The 20,387-nt window shown below is 40.5% G+C and overlaps 2 protein-coding genes across 2 annotated transcripts in view; both read right to left on the reverse strand.

The window, feature by feature from the left end:
- The window catches only part of Pde4b (phosphodiesterase 4B), a 538,982-nt gene extending 520,413 nt beyond the window's left edge, over positions 1-18,569 (reverse strand). The window contains exon 1 of the mRNA XM_040757097.1: positions 18,427-18,569. The gene's annotated coding sequence lies outside the window, so the exon portion shown is untranslated. The remainder of the gene's footprint in view (positions 1-18,426) is intronic.
- On the reverse strand, positions 5,645-6,911 carry LOC101843048 (eukaryotic translation initiation factor 2A-like). The gene has a single exon (XM_040757099.1). It carries the CDS (start codon positions 6,307-6,309, stop codon positions 5,842-5,844), a length of 468 nt encoding a protein of 155 aa, XP_040613033.1. The 5' UTR covers positions 6,310-6,911; the 3' UTR covers positions 5,645-5,841.
- Positions 18,570-20,387: the final 1,818 nt, after the last annotated feature.

The raw sequence follows: 20,387 nt of genomic DNA on the forward strand, positions 1-20,387 counted from the left end.
ACAAGGAAGAAGACTAGTGGGGGAGGGAATCAAATCAAGACAGTAACTGTTAGAAAGACATCCAAAAACCAAGAAAAGAAATTTCAAAACAGAAGCTAAAAGCTGAGAGCAAAACCCAAAAATGAGTCAGAGGAACTGCAGCAAAAGGTCAACCCTGGGGAAGGAAGCAGATGATGCCAAACCAGCAGAAGGCTGAGAGCTGAGACCAGGGAGGAGGCAAGTCCCCTGCCACTGAGGCCAATGGAGGCTCTCCCTAGAGCCAACCAAAGCACTAACAATCATTTTAGAAGAAACTTCCTGACTTAATTCCCCACCAAACCCCAAGTGATCTCAGCATCATCTCACTTAGGATGCCCGTCCTTGTTTTCCATTCAGTTTTTTACTTTCCTTCCTTACTCCTGTGTGTCAATTTTATGCAGTTTTAAAATTTAATCTTAAAATTGGCAGTTTTTAAGTTACATCAGGTTGTCAAAAATTTTCTGCCTAAGTTGACTGTGATCAGTGTATGCAATATCATATAAGGAGAGATCTAAACAATCATATTAACATTAATATAAATAAAATTTACATTTCTAGGATCTGTAACATCTTAACTTTTTAGTCATGTGTCACACACTATGCAAGGTGACATGAGTATTCATTTGTGAATTCTTGACAAAAATCCATAAGAGGGATTAAATAAATGAGGAAAAAATTCTGAAAGAGATTTAAAAAACTTTCCCAAGACCCTATAGCAAGTAGCAATAAATAGCAAGGATGAGATGTTACCCTACGGTACGTCTAATCCCAAAGCCTGCCATCTTAATCACTGTACTAAGCTATATTTTATATAAAAGAGTCTTAAACATGACCTACATAAAGTATGTCATTTGACTAATGAATGTCTGTTAAAATGCTGCTGGATCTTACACACTTGTCTGGTTACCCTTGGAGGGAAAAGAAAAGGAGAATGCCACACATACCAAGTGCTGCACTATTGTCAAGTTCTGTTTGAAGACAAGACACAGTCCATAGAACACAACACCTGTCCAAAGTCATATCCATGACTTGGAGTCCTAGAGACAAAACTCCCCAGAAATGTGACCTTCAGCAAGTCATTTCACAACACAAAATTGGCACAATAACCGTATGAGCTCATAATATAAGCTCATAGCATGAGGTAATGCATTACAACTCCAGGTGACTCCCTCCATCCTAAGAAAGCATATTTGGCAAAGTCTGGAGGTACTTTTGTTATCACAACTTGAGTAAGGTTGGTAAAGTGCTACTGGTAGAGGACATATGACTGCTTCTCTGTCCAAATAGAAATTGTTCTTAATATGCCAATGGTGTCAAAGGTGAGATGCATTTAGCAGAGTGCTAAAAGGCATTTAGTAGACTTTCCATAAGAAAGCATTACATACATGAAAGGTGGTACCACCTGTGTACTTAAGTGTCAAAACAATTTCATAGAAAACACTTGAAAAAATAATTATTTAAAATATAATATTTAAGAAGTTTTATAAACCAGTGGCATTTTAAAATGCAGGCTTTGAAGGAAAATGGACGTAGGTTTTGATCCCAGTTCCATGAAAGGCCAATCCATTTTCTTTGACTAAGTGAACCACTCACCTTTAAATATAATTAAGCATATATATTCATAATAAAGATTGTATGGAGTTACTTATGTGTCTGGAACATATGAACTCAACAATTTAAAAAATATGGAGTCTTAAGCAGAGACTGGAAAAGTAATATAAGCTCATACAAATTGCTTGACTATTCCTCATCTTCAAAATGAATAGAATAATGTGGGGTTTTTGTTTTGCTTTCTTTTGTTTTGTTTAGCTACATTGTTTTAAATACTGCATGCTATGCACTTCATGTATCAAGGTTTGACTGATGGTCGGGTTTTGAGGAGGTGGAAGGGACCCTGACCAGCCACAGCAGGTCAGGTTGCTGGCTGCCTTCCCTTATCAGTGACCATAGTTTATGACTCTAAGGTTGCAGTGGCCAGATGCTGGAATACTGTAATGTTTTTTTTTAATCACAGTAAGAATTATGCATGAAAGCATTTTAAATCTTTAGCAGCTTGGCTGGCACATTGAGGGTACCCAATAAATATTATTTACAAGATATCCAGAAGTTAAAAAAATGCTGAGTCTTTAAAAAGGAATTATGATTATAAAACAAGCACTGAAGGTTGCCTTTGTAAGAGCAGAGTAGAAAGTGTGGACTTAGGTGTTCTGGAATACTCCAAAACTTATGAAAACACTTTGGTGAAGCCCTGTCACTGCATTTGTAAAGGAGGCCATCCACACCACTTCCTTCCCACCCCGTTTCCAGTTTTCTACAAGCAACCTCTGCTGACTCAGGAATGTCATGATGACTTATCTAGACTGAATGTGAGCACAGCCCTTGGCTGCAGTTACTGAAAGAATAAAAATTGAATTCTTGAGCTACAATTTTAAATGCATTTTATGAACACTCAAATGTTCCACAGCAGTAACTATTCATAAATGAATAGAGAACAAACCAAGGATTATCAGAAGACATTCACCATCCCACTTGGAAGAATGATTGTTAATGTCGATTTTATGACCATCTCTGAAAAGGAATGGTTTGCCAGGCAGGAATAGCGAAGAAGTTACTCATTTAGAAAATGACTTCCTGGACAAGAAGGATTATACCTAAGAATATAATTAATTGTGCTTCAGAAAATACTGTTTAAATTTCAATGAGCATAATTAGAAACCATCCTATTCAAGCTACTAATGTTAAGATCCCTTGTTTTGTGTTTAAAATCCCTTCTCATCAGCTATATGCAGGATTTAGATTTGTTTGTTCATTCTAACAGTTCAAACTAATATAAAGTCTATCACAGGTGACTTTACTACTCAAAATGGCTTAATGACATACCTTTATAATTTGTCAAAGTAGATGATTTTACATCAAACCTATCTATTGCACCTTCTGAGTTCATTTTGCATGTCTATATGTCAAAAACCTCTTCATACACAACATGGCATAGTAAAAAAAAACAATTTTCCTTTCTGTAATAACCTATACATGTTCTAAAGGTCTGACCTATCTGTCAAAAAGTGCTGTTTCTTACGTTGTCTCTTCTTGTGAAATCACAAATTCAACTGATTCCATGAACCTCCTAAATTCAAATCAGTCACAGTGGAGAAGGTTCTAGCTTTTATCAGCCACACGTAGTATCAGCACACCAAGTCCATGCAGAAACCAACAATAAAACCTTCCACATTGTCCCCACCTGTTTTTGATAATTTTCCTAAAACATGGCATCTATCACACCTGATCAAGCCAAGATCCCAAAGATTCCAGAGGTCCCTTAACCACTATTAAGGTAAAGAACATAGCCTCTATCTCACATTCTAAGCATACCCGGAATTCACTCCACTTTTCCAGTGTGTCTCTTTGGTCCTTCCAATTACGTGGAGTTCCTATTTTCTCTCTGTGCCCCACACCCTTCAAATATCTATACTCTTCTTCAGGTTTAGAAGGTCCTCCTTCTGACCTCTACTGACACAAAGAACACGTAAGCCTCTGCTTGTTGCTTTTAGGCCATAGAGTCTATGAATCAGCTGAAGGTCATACTTTCTGGAAACTATGCCTCCATCTTGGCATGAATACAGTGGTCAAAGTAACAATAAGTGTAGTGCCTGGAAGGAATCCAACACTTAGGTAAGGCAATGGAAAGGATACCAGTGGGGCTGAGGTGCATAAGCCACAGAATTCACTAGCCCTCCTTAGACTCCAAAGCCGTAACTACTCATCCCCCGGTCAGCCAGATGCTGGCCACTGCCACCAACCAAAGTGCCATTCCAAGCCACACTGTTCACACTCCAGGGACAACACATCAAATCAAGAAAAAATTCAGATTCCCTTGAATTCAGCAAAAACAAACTGAAAACAGCTAGGAGATTATTTCTGTCTCTTCAAATTGGCCAAAGGCATCTAGGATTAGCAGGAAGTGAGGGAGTGGTTGCTCTGGTGGATACTTGATGATGGTATACATTGGTACAATCTTTTCGTAATGAAATGTGGTGTCAAAAAGACTTTTACATGAGTGTAGCTCTGAATGCTGCAAGTTTAAGCCCTGGCATTGGGATATTTACTAAGGAATCTGAAAACTGCAATCATCAAAGTCATGTGCACGACATCCCTGTGAATCTGTGCAAAGGGACAGCTGCAAATGTATTCCTACTCTTTGCAGGCACGGTTCATGGAGGTACAAGGGAAGCCTCAGTCAAAGCTATGGTTCTCCAGTTGATGTTTTCATAGCCTTCCAGTTCATGTTTTCATGGCCTCTCAGCAGGAGTGCATTTCCCACAGCACAGGCTTTAGAGGGATCCCAGGGGCCCTGACCATTTCCATTTTACTTTGAGAAAATTCAAATGCTTCTTCCCTCACCATTAAGGTCTATAGTAAAGGAGTAAGAAACTTCATTGTAAAAGATAATTGATTTTGATCCTAAATGCATGTATAATTTCTGTATTATTACAGCTCTGAAATGGGGGCACATCTGAAAATGGCATGTCACACCTGCCACTAGAAAGATAGCAGAGGCCTGGTGGGTGGCCTGGTCTGCACATTCATCAAAACTTGCAGAATGAATGCTGGTTTGGCTGGAAGAAAATGCAAAAGACAATAAAGGGACATTTTTACACCCTGTAGTCATATGCTTGTGCAGAAGGAACAGGAGCAGTAGGGAAGCAGACATGTTTAACAACACCCACTAAGGAGCAACCACAAAACAAGCCTGATCAACGTAATGGCTAAGGGTCTTTTCAGGACTGGAACTCTTGGTGGCACATAAAGTGGTTCTGCATGAATAAACTCATGTATGAATGGCTTGAGATTGAGATGAGGGATTCTGAATGTGAATTTTAAAACTCTGAATAATGAATACATTTGAAGAATAACTCATCTGATTTACTTTATTGTGTCCTTTCTTTATACATTCATAGGAGACAGATGTACGAGACAGTTCATATTTACTTAGGTTTAAACAAATTCTGTCAATAAAAATAAAATTAATTTCCTAAATGGCATGTAAATATTACAGTTCATCAGTAATGTTGTCTTAATAATGCATAAAGTAATATTGTATCTTAGAGCTAAAGAATATTGGGTCAGATGGAATTCAGTCACTGAAGCTCTAGTAAGACAAAAACAAAAGGAACATTCCACATTTCCTTGACTCTAAGACTTTTTACTGTTGGTTTGGTACTTTTTTATACTATCAGACACCTTCATTTCATAATCAAGTCATGACTGCTATTTGCCCATTGAAGACACAATGGAATTAAGCCATATCCTGTTTTCCTGATTTGAAATGCTAAGTTGCAGGGAGAATTCACTTGAGAACTGACACAATAGTCAGTACACACAAAAAAATTCCCCGTGCTGAAGAAAATTGGAGATCCATAAAACCACCAAGAAATAACCTGTTCCAAAGCACACTGCATTGAAGTTTCAAGTTTCTGGTAATAGAATAGAACTAAGAATTTCAAAATAAAACATCACATTTAAAGGATCAACATCTTATTTTTTATTTATAATGTCTTTATTTATTTATATAGGAAATACCGTTACGTATTAAAAACAAATGTCTATCAATTTGTTAAGTTTACCTGAAGAAAAAAATCATCTCTCTTATCACACACTGACATGATACAGGGTGCAGATGTAAAAGTCAACTTAATAGACATCATTAAATAATCACACATGGACAAATGGTGTTAAAAGCGGGCACATGGAGACTCCATGAACACCGTGGGGCTAACAGATTTGCTTAGATTGGTTCCGGTCAGCAAATTTGCTTTCTGTGAATCTTCAAATTCCCAATTCCAAATCTTCAAGCTCCTGGAGAAGGGCTGTCTCTTTTTGAATTTTCTCCAACTGATTTTTCTCTAGCTGTTTCCCAGAGGCTGCCTGCTCTTTCAGCAGTTTCTTCTTTAGATTCTTTTTTTTTCTTTTTTTTTTTTTGTCGACTTCTAGATCACCTGAAGCAGACTGGGTGATAGTGTTCCGTGGTTCACTCTGTGGGACTGGAGTAGGAGCCAAATCACTTCTTGCTTCCTGTTTTGCAGCTCTTTTAGCTTCGTGCTTCCTTTCATTTTTAAGGGCTGTTTTTGATAGTGGCTTGTCACTTCCTGGATGAGGTTTTATATTCTGGGGAGGTTCATCCTCATGCAGCTTAGAATCAGTGACTGGCTTATTTCTTAAGGCTGGAGGTCTATATGCTGTTGCAGGTTTAGGTTCCTCACGAGGTACTTCACTTGGAACTGCTTGGTACATCATTGTTTCTGCTGGAAATACCCCATCCAAAAATGGCTGCCAAGAAACCCGCCATAATTCTCCATTTGATGTCACATCATACTCATGCAAGATGGAGCCATCATAATGCCAACTCTTTTACCCATTATTACCACGTAATCTGGGAGCACATGTGGCTGTTAAAATATGCTCACCATCTGGACACCAGGCAAAATACGTAGAATTAGAGGCCATTGATTTAGAAATAAGTTTGTCGTTTTTGACATTCCATACTTCCATTTTCCACGAAGATTTCCAAATCCAGCCAGTACTAATGAATGTCATGAGAGCTATAGAAGGTTGCAATGCAAGGACCAGTCCCAAATACAAGATCACACTTCAGGTTGAAAACTTGTTTTCACAGGCGTAAAACCATAAACAGCACAAAACTCAGTAGACCTAGAATTCCAAACCATATCATAAATTGGGCCTTTTTTTGTTTTTTGTTTTTTTTTGGTAATTGTACTACAGCACTTTCTCCATTTGTTTCAATGTAGTGCAGTGTTTGTTCTCCATAGAAGGACGCTCCTGCCTTGTCTTTAGGCATTTCAGGCAGATTGGGTGGGACAGGTATTCTGGTACTCGGGAGTCACAAAATACTGAGTGTTACACAGCTCAGATGGAAAGGTATCATGGAGCTCGGGAGACATTTCCCCAAGCTCCAGAGGCCGCACGGGGGCGGGGCAGGGAGGGGTAAGGTTCCAGTGCCTGGGTGCCAAAGGAGGATTGTGGTGGTATCTTATTACCACAGTGACTTGGGCTGGTGGCCACACCTTAGGGTGTGGCTTCGGGTGTGAGGATGTGACCCCTTAAAAAGAAGAGGAGGGACTGATTGGAGCTCTCTTGGGTTGAGGTGGAGCCCCCTGAAGGGCCAAGGCTGCATCACCAGGAGGAGGAAGACCACAGCGATTATTTACCATCATTGTATGAATGCTCCTGTAATAAATACCTGTTAGTTCTTTATCTGGGTGTTGTGAACTCCTCTAAACCTGCCATCAGAGGATACATTTAGATGTAAAACATTTCAAAAGTTCTACCCTGAACACATTCTTTCTTATAAAGGCTTGAATTATGTACCATCTAGCAATAGAGAAGATTAAACAAAGAAATCATGACAGAAATCATACAGAAATCATGACAGAAGGAAAATAGCATAAGAAAGAGGTTATGAAATCCATAGTATGGCTATCCTGAACAAAGTATTAGCTGCCTACCAAAACCATTTCATCTCTGGACATAGCCAGACAAAAACCCCTAGCCACTCTTTCAATTGGAGTTCCATCATAAGACTGAGAGATCCAAGTAATGATTTAAGTGGTAGGGATGTATGCCTGTCTCAGGAATGGACTATCACATCCTCTCATCTTTCATGCCCTGACTAGAGTCAAGCATGCTAACTTCAGAATCTATGGACTGAAACTAGAACTGTCTCTACTCTAACCCAGGTCCACGGATGGCTGTAAGGTCCACAAAGCATGTTAGCTGCACTGATGAAAAAAAAAAAAAAGGCAGCCCAGGGCTCCCATGCTCCTCCCCCAATCCACTGTGAACTCTTCCATATTGTTGTATGACTAAGAAAAAAGATTGCTATGGCACATAGTAGATGTAAAAACCTAATGTGGAAAATAACAGCTGGACTTCCAGTGCAATCTGGCAGACCCAACTCCCTATCACTCACCTTTATCTCCCTCATATCTTCTGCTAAGAGTTCTTCCTTCTCTACTCATAACTGCTACTCAGGAAGGATGGGGCTAGGCTAGAGTGCATTTCTTCCCATTCAAAGCATCTCATTGAATTTGACTTTCATGTTGATTCTCATGAAGGCAGTCAAAGAAAGGCAAAAGCAGATCAAAGCCAAGGAGATGGGTTCGTGTGTAATGTGCTTGCCATGTATGCATGAGGACCGGATTTGATTCCAGATTTCACATAAATCTCACACAGTAGCACACACCAGGAATTCTGGTGTCCCTAAGGCCAGATGGGAAGCAAAAAGAGGGGAACCTTTGCTAACTTGGACAATGTAGCAACAACAACAAATCAACCATGTCTCAAGGTGGAAGACAAGTTCCAACCCCTGAAGTTGTCCTCTGACATCCGCATACATGCACACATATACGTTTTTATACAGACACGAATACATACACACACGAATACATACATACACACACACATACACACACACACACACACACACACACACGATGAACAATCCAACTTACAAAGTATGACCTTGCCTTATTAAGTGACCAGCTTTGTTGCATTTTAGCTACTGTCTTTAACATCTGCTACTTGAGAACCCACACCCAAACATTTATTTTCAATAAATTGCTCAAGGCAATAAGACACAGAGAAAAGCAGCATCCCTTCCATATTCCTATTTCCTGGTCATTTTCACACGTCCACTTTACGGCTAACTGTTCATCGTCTAAAACCTGACATGAGGAAGAGATATTATTCTTCCACAAAGGTACAACTTTTACCACAACCTTGCTGGTCAGGTACCTTAAACACTTAAGTCTCAAAAGTCTAATAAATTTAAAGGATATTTTATTAAGGGCTGAAGAGTTGGCTCAATGGTTAACAGCATGTATTGTTCTTGCAGAAGATTCAAGTTCAGTTTCCAGCATCCACTACAAGGAGCTCACAACTACCTGCAAGTTTGACTGCAAGGGATGCAATGCCCTCTGCTGGCCTCTGTGGGCATCTGCATGTACAGGTACAAACTCATACACAGACATATATACATACACATAATTAAAATAGATGCTTTTATTTTTCTTTAAAGATACCCCCATCACACCAAGTAATTGATGTGACTATTGGAAGCTCTTTTCTAGGTTTACTATTCAATATCTGTCACTGAGATTGCTATTTGGAGAAGAGTTTCCTCTTTAATTATTTAAGAAACCAAAACTATTTCCCATATCTGGGTAAAGCTATTGTTATATTGCATCATTCAATAAATTACCATTCTCTTTCCTGTTGTACGAAAAACAAAAGACACAGAGGCTGATATTGGGGTTCAAACTTCAAGCTGAATATCAGAAAAGCAAAGCAGTCAGCCACTACCTCTTACCTCTACTTCAGGTTGAATGGGCTGACCCTGTCTCCACAAGCTCTCATTAAGCCTCAGACTGTAGCCTCTCCTCAGTGCGGCTGAAGAACAAAGACCTCATCTAATGACTGCTGAAGACTCTGCTTCTATCTTTTATATCCCTTTTATATCTGCAATTAAAGGCATGTGATCTGTTACTCTTTTAAATTGACTCAATATCATATATCACTGTGATCCTTGAACTCAGAGACATCTGTCTACCTCTTAATCCTGAGTCCTAGGATTAAAGGTGTGCACCACCACCTCCTAGCTTCTGGTTGCTGAGAATAAAGGTATGTGCCTGGCTTCTATGGCTTGTGGCTGACTTTGCTTTCTGAATCCTAAGAAAAGCTTTAATAAATCATAAATAATAAATCACTACACTTTCCCTCATAATGAACCTTCCTTACCTTTGAGAATCCAATGCACAAGGTAACATTGCATTGCTGTGTAACTCACCTTTGAAAACTCCACTCAAAATCCTACGTTATGAAACTCACATTTGGAAATTATCATCCATCTTCTTGTTTACACATGTATAATGCTATTTTTAGGATTTATGTAACATCCTGCAGAGAAAACTAATGCACTTCACATCCATTATTTCATTCCTCTTGTAATAGACCTCTGAACTGTGGTGAGAATTGTTGCCTCATCCCATTTTAATGGGAAAAGAATTTAACCAAACACCTCTATTATACTTCCTGATGTGAATAAACAGCTCCTAAGTAGAATGCCTACATTAATTAGAAAATAAGCTCTCAATTATTTTAGTTTTTTCACCAATACCCTACATGCAAATGGCAAAATAAAAATCACGTTTATTCTTTTTTAAGGTAAGAATCTGCTCGTAGGTACTAATCATACATATTATTAAAAAATCAAAATCCATAGACATAAATTTGAACAACAAAAGGACAATGTTTCCTAAGTATATAGTACATAATAGGACCAGTGTCTTATTCCTCAGAACTGTATACAATTGCAGGAAAAAATACAATTGTACCACCAATTACAGAAAAAAAATTGATTTGCCTTCCTTTACCATTGACTACAAATGGATATCCTTCCTTAACTTTTAATGACCACCCAGTAATTGCTTGTTTTATAAAAGTGTAAAGTCAGAAAGAAGCCTTTGTTAACTGATAAAGAGGGCAACCAACCTTGCTAGACATTTTTCTTAATCCAAGTGGGAGAACACATTTTTTTTCAAGGCTCATTGGTATTCTCCAGCTGTCTCCGCATCTTACCAAAGTTAAAGCTAAGTAGGAGGTGTGACTTACAGAAATAGAGTTTCCCTCTTAAAGTTTCTCCATTGAATAAAATGTGAAATCTCTTCTTGGTAATACAAAACAGAAACTTTTAGATTTTCATGTTTTTCTTCATGCAATAAGCAATGGAATTCAAATCCTACAAATTATCCCAAGTTTTCACACCCAAACATCTTCAAGATGAGAATATTTATACAAATTAGCCAAATTCTACAACCTAAGATTGGTAATTACGAAGATCTGTAGACATTAATTTTATTCTTCAGAAATATAAAATGTAAAATCTTAGCAATTTTTATATCCAGCTGGGAATGTGTTTTTTTTTCTGGGAGAAATAGAAAGCTTAACAAATAGTAGATTAAACCATTAAGAGGCTATTTTTTTTTCTCCTGGAGAGTTGTTTGGAGGCAGATAAGATTGGGCTGACATGTCATCTCCAAGGTCACATAGGATAAAAGATTTGTTTATTTTCTCCATCATACTAAGCATATGTATCTATATCTAATGGTTGCAAGATGGCTGCTCATAGATCATAACAAAGACATCAATGGTTAATAATGGAAGAAAACAAAGTTCTAGGACCTCTGGCTGATTGAGATGCCTGCCTTTTGTTCGGACCATCTAATCTTCATCATTGGAGTCACTCTCAGCTTCAAGGGAGGCTGGAAAGCTGAATAAAGGTATCATTCTGACTTTTGTAGTAAAAGAAGATGGAAAAGAAATTGAGTGAATGAATGTGAAATGAATCTATCTATAGCAACTGCCACACATCCAAATCTATTTAATCAAGTGCCATCTTCTTAAGTATCACTACCGTTGTCATTATTATGGTCAGCACTAAATATGTTCCTTCAAATGGTCCAGCATGCTGTTGGGTAGATGGGTTCACACATCTATTGTTATTGCAAACTTAGATCACATCAAAATACTGTGCTAATCTCAAATTTTAAAAATAATTTTCCCATAAATAATGAATGCTTAATTACATAGGGCTATTTCAAGAGTCCCTTAATTGTTTACCAAATAACACCAAAAAGAACCATAGAGGTTAGTATGCTCTGAAGCCATGCATGTACCTGGGCTCACACTCTCTGGCGATTACTATCCTCTCAATAATGAACTCAGGACTTCCAATTCTTGGTCCTCATTCAGGGTCACCTTGAAAACTTCAATCTCTAAAGTATTTGGAAAAGTAAAGGACTGTAGTGGGAGGGCCTCATTTTATAATTTTTTTCAGATACTCTTTCCTTTTTTGGCATTGAATTTTTTGATACGGTTCACATCGTGACACTGCAAAAGCTATCTTTTCTGGAGGAGTTTTAGGCACATCCTTTAGGCATAGGTAGACAGCCTCTTAAGAAGTAATTGGAACTACTTTAACAATTACTGCTCTTACATCTTAACCTCTGAATTCAGAAACAGTTATGGTTCTGTGGTTATAGTAACGTGGATGCACAATGAAACGAAGACGCAGATAGATTTTCTTTTCTCTCCCAGTAAAGACAGCAATATCACTGTGTGCTTCTTTAGTTCCTAGCATTTGATGTACTAGAGAACAGCCTCAGAGGGACACTCCTCTCTGTGCAGTAAGAGAGTGACAGCAAAGCAAATAGGAGCAGATGAAATAACCTATCCAAGGAGTCCTAAGGTGTGTGTGTGTGTGTGTGTGTGTGTGTGTGTGTGTGTGTGTCTTCCTGTGCATGTGGGGGAAGAGAAAACAAGGACTATGGGTTGAGGTGCCTGTTCGCATTTCCCACTGTCCGTCTGTTTGAACACCTGTTAGTCCTGCAACATCCTTCTCACCTACTCTCTGTCAAGAACCTGCCAGGAAAACATATCCTTCAGTGATGGCCAGTGTACCAATGTACTATGCTCAGGACAACTGCCACTGTCCTCAGGCCAGTGTAGCAATGCACCATGGTTAGGGCAACTGCCTCTGTCCTCAGACCCGCAGGAGTGACTCTGATAGTAAAAATGAGCCATTAAACCTAAGTCATTCTTCCCAGCAAAGACACCCAGAGTTAACACATAAGGATAACTAAAGGCCATATCTACAAGTTTTCCCTAGGAATTCATCAATCCTCATATTGGATGCAAGTTTGGGCTATATGTTCATTTTTGTAGGTAATAGACCCATATATTTTGCATATTTCAAAATGTGCCTATTACTAAAAAGAAAAATCACTTTTTGAGGGTGTTTTCTCATCAGAAAGGGGTACTAAGAAATCATACCTTCTGATAAACATTCAGTGTCTCCACAGAAGAAGCCCATGCTGATTAAAGGAAATGTAACATTAGAAACCAGTGAAACCTCAGGATAAACAGACCCAGTTGCTAGTGAACTGAGGCCACTCGATTCCCTCACAGCAGCTTAAGGTCTCCATTTTCAAAGCTAACCTCTGAGATCACTTCCAGCTCTGAGAAATACCCTGATTCTGGGAGCCAGCCCTGTGATATAAGCCAGGAAACCAACAGCTGAGAACCTGGAATCTTTCCTTTAATCCCTTTGACATCAGCAAGTTCTTCTATGAATAATCACATTTTCTTCTAAGACGTACTGTGCCCATTGATAAAGGGTTCTTTAAGCACTTCCCACAGAGGTGGCAAAAGATTAAAAGCACTAATATTTTTCAAATGCTTAAATGTAACTTGGAGAAAAACATTTCAGAGAAAATACCATGCAGGGATTTTTGTCTAGGATGTCAGCTATAAGAAGATGTGGCTTGATACTTCTGTCTCCAACTGTAATAATATGAATTAACTTAAATAAGAACTTTAAACTGAGGTTTCGATAATTTCTCTACAACAAATACATGCCATGGGGAAATACAGATGAACTAGCATTTTCAATTACATTAATGGATAATGTGGCTAAGGATTTAAGCTGTTTACAAAGCACATACCCCAGTGGAGACACGACAGTGCACATTCATCTCCCTCTGCCTCCCCCACTAGGCACGACTGTAAATCCTGGAAATGATGCCACAGCCATTCAACAGAGACTCAGAACAGTGGAAAGAGGCTGCTGGTGGACTGGTTGGTGGCCTCTGGTCATAGGAAGAATACAGCAGTAGGGTTCACAAGTGCAAAATCTTTTAGCCCTAACCTAGCCATAGATGGCAGGGGAGATTCATTCTTCCTGTGTCTAGATAGGGTTGAGCTAAAAACAATAGGTGTCCTTAAAGCTAGCCATAGGAATCCAGGATGGGGAATTCTCCTTATTCCTACAGTCTAAAATCAGTATCTTTCTCCATCTACAAGAAACATGCAGTCTGCGCTGGGGAGGCTCCCTCTACCTCATCATGTGGCAGCAGCAGAATTCAGAGGAAAGTCCAAATGCACCAAGCAAAGTAGACACATCACAAGTCACTTAGGGATTAAACTGTCACTAAAGCTGTTGTCCTACAACAATGCACCCAGGTCTGCATGCTAAACAGTAAGAGAATAACTACTTGCTGTAATGCAATGTTTAAGGAGGACTTAGAGTCTCCCAAGATAATAGTAAAAAAAGAAGAAAAAAATCGTCGAGTGTATAGTCACAACTTAAATGGGAGAAATTAACTGTCACCAGCTCTCTATAGGCCTTCCCAGGAAAAGGGCTATGTAGCTATACAAGTTCTAGCAGACGCCATTGCTGGGTGAGCAATCCTAGAAGAATTTCCAGTAAGAGAAAAATCTGAAGGGGTTTACACATTATTACAGTATAATTTTAAGAAATAAAGTAGGAGAATTTCAAGTAAGAGAACAATCTGAAGGGTCTTACACATTATTACAGTATAATTTTAAGAAATAAAGAAAGACTAGAAACCAGAAAAAGAAGATAGAAAATCTAGGGAGAAGCAAAGCAGAACCAAAAAGATCAAATAGCATTTCTAACCATGAGGAAAAGAAATTAGTTCAATGGACAACTTAATCAATAGATAAGACATCAATAAGGACAGGGACACTTATGGAATGCCTCTGGACAACAACCCAAAGATCTTTCAAATGAACTGTAACTGGAAAGTAATACAAAGGTGACAGATATGACAGATGAAAAGAGAAGGCCCAAGATGAATCTAGTAGGATTTTCACAGGCAGTAATAGAATGGAGGTAAGAAATAAAACAGGCTCAAATATACTATGAATTCTTACTAAGAAACACAGGAATCCTCTGACCAAATAAGCACCCAATAGTCGAAGAAGTCACAGTCAAAGCTGACCCACAAGCGAACATACTACAGTGAGACAGGAAAACATCAGAGATAAAGAACATCCCAGGACCCAGCTTATCAGCAATAGTGGCTGAGAAACTGTGTCTTCAAAGTAATGAGGGAAACAACTGTCAACTTTGGATTCTCCTCCCAGATGCTATATTATTTAAGCACTGGAATCAGGCACAGTTTCAAACAAGCAAAAGAGACTTGGTGATTCCTGTCATCTTGAGGAACAAACATCCAAAGGAAGAAGAAAAATACGGGAAGCACAGAGGATATGGCTCAGGTTAAGTGAGCACCGACTGTAAAGACAATCAAAAGAACCAATTATACAAAGATGACATGTAGCATAAAATATGGTGGAACTACTTTGCTAACAAATTTTGAAATATGTGGAGTATCAAGATTGTAAAATTATGATGCCCATATGTAGTTCTAGAAAATAGACATTTTCATCCACTATATCTAGTAAAACAAAATATGAAGCAAAGTGAGGTAGCTCATACCTATCATCTCAGAACTTTGAAGTAGAGGTAGAAGGGTCTGGAGTTTAGGGGTATCCCTCACCTACAGAGTGAGTTCAAAGCCAACCTGAGTTAGATGAGACCCTTTCTCAAAAAACAAAAAGACAAAACAAAATGATGAAGTACATTAAAACATTTTTAAAGTCATGAAAAATAGAAATGGGACATAAGATATTCAAATCAATAGACAGAAAAAGAGGATACAGAAACTACAAAGAAAAGTTAAAAATGAAGGACAACTCACAGAGGACCAGAAGGACAAAGAAGTGTCCTTTAATGCCAACTGACACCACATCTCAAAAGGTAAATGGATCAAAACTGGTAAAGTGAGCATGTGCAGGGGACGTTGTTACAGATTTGTTTCTCTAGAAAACTCACCTCTGACATTAAATTAGTGTGCACTTTCCTTAAACACTGCTTAATTATAAACATATGAAGAAGAACTAAGATTGAAGCAGCTGTGAAAAGGTGGTGTAAAACAATAATCTCAATGCGAGTCATCCCAGGTGCTCCAAAGCTACGTGGTTATCTTCATATTCCCACATCCATTAGCCACTGGATTCGGCTGCTCTGAAAGAGACCATGTGTGACTGTGGACAAAGGTGTCTTCTATAACCTCATCGCGCCTGGGGTTCGCAGTCACTTAAGGCAGTCTAGAGGCTGAGATAGCAAGTCCTTTCCAGGAAAAGGACTTACACATCACATTGTTGGGCATTCTACCGCAAGGTGCTCACAATTAGTGCTCAAAGAAATCCACGTGATGGACAACACACAGACCACCTGAAGCTTTTTCTAAATTATGCTGCTTGGGTGTCTTAGAAAGAGCAGTTAAGTTTTATGCTGCAGTAACTGTTTATAAATTGCTAGTATCCAAGTCTTTCTAACTCAAAACAGGTAAAATAAAGTACTTACAGCAAACTGAAACTCTTTAGTCCTCCCGATTTTAAATGGATCATAAGCCAACACAAAAATATCTTTTCCAAATGCACTTAAATATTGCCTTAACCTGGACAAATGACTCCAAGAACACAAAACTATGTATGATTTACTTCTTGCTCCTCAATCAAAACCAACGATATTAGAAAAGTAAACAGGCATATCCAAGCAGGTACCCTCTAGAGAAGTTTAAGATAATTCACCTTGGCAAAACATGCCAAGCCAGAAATAAACTAAAAAGCCAATCAAATGAGGAAATACAAGTAAACACATTGCTAAATTGTTTAGCTCACATATCAGGAAAATAGAAAGATGATGACTCGGCTTGCTAGACATCCCAAATGCATCAGTCATGTCATGTCAACTATTCTATTCCTTCTAACACTTACTTTCTTTGGTAAATTTACAAACTGGCTTATTCTATATATAAAAAATAAAAATAATGGGAACTATAGTGAATATGCTCCTTGCTAAGTCCTACAAGTATTGATCTGAAGAGTTGAATTGGCCAATTTTACACTGAAAACGTGTGTTTATATTAAAAGAGATTTCTCTTTCCTGGGATGTCAGAAGACAAATGAAGTACACTGAGCAGAAACCACAGCTAAATTTGCTTTGCCTGAAATGAAACCATTGGCCTTCTCCACCTTCTTGACAATACATGTCACAAAATTTCCAGGTCCTTCCTCCTCGGGTCATACACAAAAACATTGGGATTCCCAAATTGGGAGTGGGGGCTGAAAAGTCATTGCATTATAAGTGGGTTTATCAAAAGAAAAGAAAATGATGATCTCCTAAAATTGGATGGACTTTTACTATTTTAATTATATGTTTTAACTTAATTTGCCTTTTGCACAGTGTAGCCAGGAACTTGCAACAGCCGGAATGTGCTATGTCTAAAAGATGCATGTGATCTACAGAACAGCCACGTCTCATAAAGATCTAACATAGGGGTGCACAGAATACATTTCTGTTTAGCAACATCATACACCGTGATGTAAACCTGAGATACCTGCAACGTAAATTTTTGTTAAACTCAGTTTTCCTTTAGAATCACCCCAGGCATGCTGTGTCATGCGGATGATTGAACGCCTGCTTAAGAACTAGTCCTCCCTACCTTTCTCTTCATACTTGGTCAACAACTGTCGCTTCTGTGGGCTCAGATTTTGTGTTGAGGGTAGCACATGGAAGGCGGTGTGTGAAGAAGGGAGGAAAACAGAACAGGGAGAGGAGACATAGCAGAAGGAAAGTGAGCTGAGGGACAGCCAGCCTCCTGCTCCCCAGTCTTGGAGCTTTTAAACGCAGTCCAGGCACCAGAGCTTGCCAAAAGTTCTGGCCAGAGCCTTGCTTCTGCAGAGGCTTGGGTATGCCCGCCTTGGGGACCCAGCTACTTAGGTGTACAGGAGCATCCTGCTGCTGCAGCCGGACAAACTCTGGGCAGTTGGCTCCCAGGCACCACCAGCTCATCACCGCCCACTCGGAGCTCCGCTCAGGGAATCCTTCTGCCTGACCATGTCCCTCGGCTCCTTCTGCTTCCCAGTGACTGACTGGCAAAGGGGTCCAGGGGCCCAGGGGCAGAGACTGAGAGTGCCCAAGGGAAGGGGCCTGTGGGAGGACTGGCTACCGGGGGGGGGGGGCGACCGGGACACGCCAAGGCTGCGATACCGGCCTCGAGGCTCCAGAGCCCGCAGTCGGTGTGGCAGCGGTGCGATGCGGTGTGGTGCGGCTGGAGGCGAGGCATCCTCAACCTCAGGCTGCGCTCCCGCGCCAGGCTGCCCCATGGGCGAACCCTGGAGGTCTAGAGGAGAGTGACCCGCAGCCTCATCTCCGGATACAGGCGCCACCCAGGCGGGGCCCCCAGCCCGCGCTGAGAAGCTGGAGTACCTCTCCAGCACAACCGGACCACCACCGACTGAGCTTGGAACCACTGCTCTCCCCCAAGCCTCTTGCTCCAGCACTACGCGGTACCCGAGACCCGGTCTCCCTGAGTGGATGTTGCGGCCACCGAGGCCACCACCTGTGAGCCGCCACAGCCAGGGCCTCTGGATGGTCGCTCTTGGCTCCTTTCCTCTCCCTCCTACCTGGCCGAGCTCTCCGGCACTCCAAGCACGCGACCGCAGGGGACTTTGCAGAAGCTCCCTCACTGCCAGCCGGCGCTCGCCGCAGCCTCCTTCCACCGCGGCTGGAGGATTACGCGCAGCCCTGCGTGCCCATCAGCCGGTGCGGAGGATCCCGGGTGGAACCTCAACTCGCCGGCCCCCGCCCCCATTCATAATCCCCGCGGCCGTCTGCCACTACACGCCGCCCCCGCCCCCGCGCTCGTTCCCGCTCGCTAGCCCTGCGATGTGTCAGTGGCTAGCTGTTCATCTGCCACCCAAGGGCTCCCGCATCTCCGCATCTCCTGGCTGCAAGAAAGAAGGATGGGGCCCCCCAAGGTGGGCGGGTGAAGAGAGCCTGGCTCGTCACTGAAAGAGCTGGTGGGAGTGCTGGAGCCCACTGCTCTCCTGTTGCACAAAGGACTCCGTGAGGGATCAGCTCTGTGTTCCTGAACCAAAGGACCATATCACTGCTGAGGATGTTGTCTAACAACAGCCTGAGAGAGGGTCCCATAACTTAGGGATTCATGTGACACAGCAACAGGCTTAGGCACCTGGACCTGAACTACTGATCCTGCTCTAAGAAAACAGATGGGTGGAGTCTTGCCCACCCTCCTCTCTGTCTCTCTCTCCCACCCCCGTGTGTGTGTGTGTGTGTGTGTGTGTGTGTGTGTGTGTGTGTGTGTGTGTGTGTACCTACTAATCCAGTCCTTTTAGTGAGAATGTAAGTGAAGGAAACTGACAAGGGAAAGAGGAAGTCAGATAAGGGATGACTTTGTACCTTGAGCTACCAAACTACTTTTAGAGACCAGACTTTCATGGCTACTTTAAACAATCTCTCAATTCATTCCCATGACCTAATGGGCATTTTGCATGGAGCACGGGACGTGGTATCAGACTGGCAGTATGAGGATGGTCGGGAGACTAATCTGCATACCAGCAGCTTGCCATCTAATGGGAGAAACAACCATAAAACCCCAAATGATTCATATAAACATCCCACTATGAAACATGTCACAGTTGCCTACGTGGAGGCAATTTTCTTTGTGTGGGAAGGAGATGGGGTCAAGAACTTAGAGGCTTTCTGAACTACCTATACTAACAGGCACATAAAGACTCATCAGGGAAGTGGCAGTAACTTTCCATATTTTTCCATTGACCCAAACCACACAGGACAGGGAGTACCTAAACCATATGGTTGATGGGTCACCAATGCATGCTGTGCATTGTTTCCTCCAACACTATCTGCCAGGTAGCACTCATTCTGCTTTTCCGGCTTTTTGTTTTGTATTAGATGCCGTCCACTGCATCCATTACCTTGAAATTGAGCCCAAAGTTAAAAACATAAAGGCAATGAATGAGCCTCTGGAGAGAAGCCAAAAAACCCTGCGATGTCATGGTTCTGACAGTCTCGTTTTCTGAACTACAGTGAGAACTAATTAGCTAGATTTATTAAGTATGAAGACATCGATGTCCAAAGACACAGTAGATGGAAGTTTAAAATGTAACTTAATCTAAGTAAAATAGAACCAAGTTGAGAGGCATGCTCTCCTTCTCTGGATATTAAGACTGAAAACAATGAATAGCTACTAAATCTTTTGAAGTTATTCCATCTTCCTTAGAAAAAAAATCAGTCCAAACCACTATTGTTATATTATAATAATAATAATATAGGCTGATCACAGCATCAGCTATCTAATAATCTTATCCTGCCTCTTACTGGAATTTATATGCTCTAACAAAGCGAATGGGTAAAGATTTAAACAGCATTTTTTTCAAATTTATCCATATATTACTGATAAACTCCAAAGTACTTTCAAAAGTTGCCAAGAGCAGTTGCATTCAGTCAGAAGTTGCATGGAAAGTCCTTAGGACAAACAGCTTGAATTGACCAGTGAAAAAATAGAAGATACAAGCAAAACAATACATAATGCCAAGAAAAGAAG

This window comes from Mesocricetus auratus, unplaced genomic scaffold, assembly GCF_017639785.1.
Source record: "Mesocricetus auratus isolate SY011 unplaced genomic scaffold, BCM_Maur_2.0 Super-Scaffold_100014, whole genome shotgun sequence".
Classification (NCBI taxonomy): domain Eukaryota; kingdom Metazoa; phylum Chordata; class Mammalia; order Rodentia; family Cricetidae; genus Mesocricetus; species Mesocricetus auratus.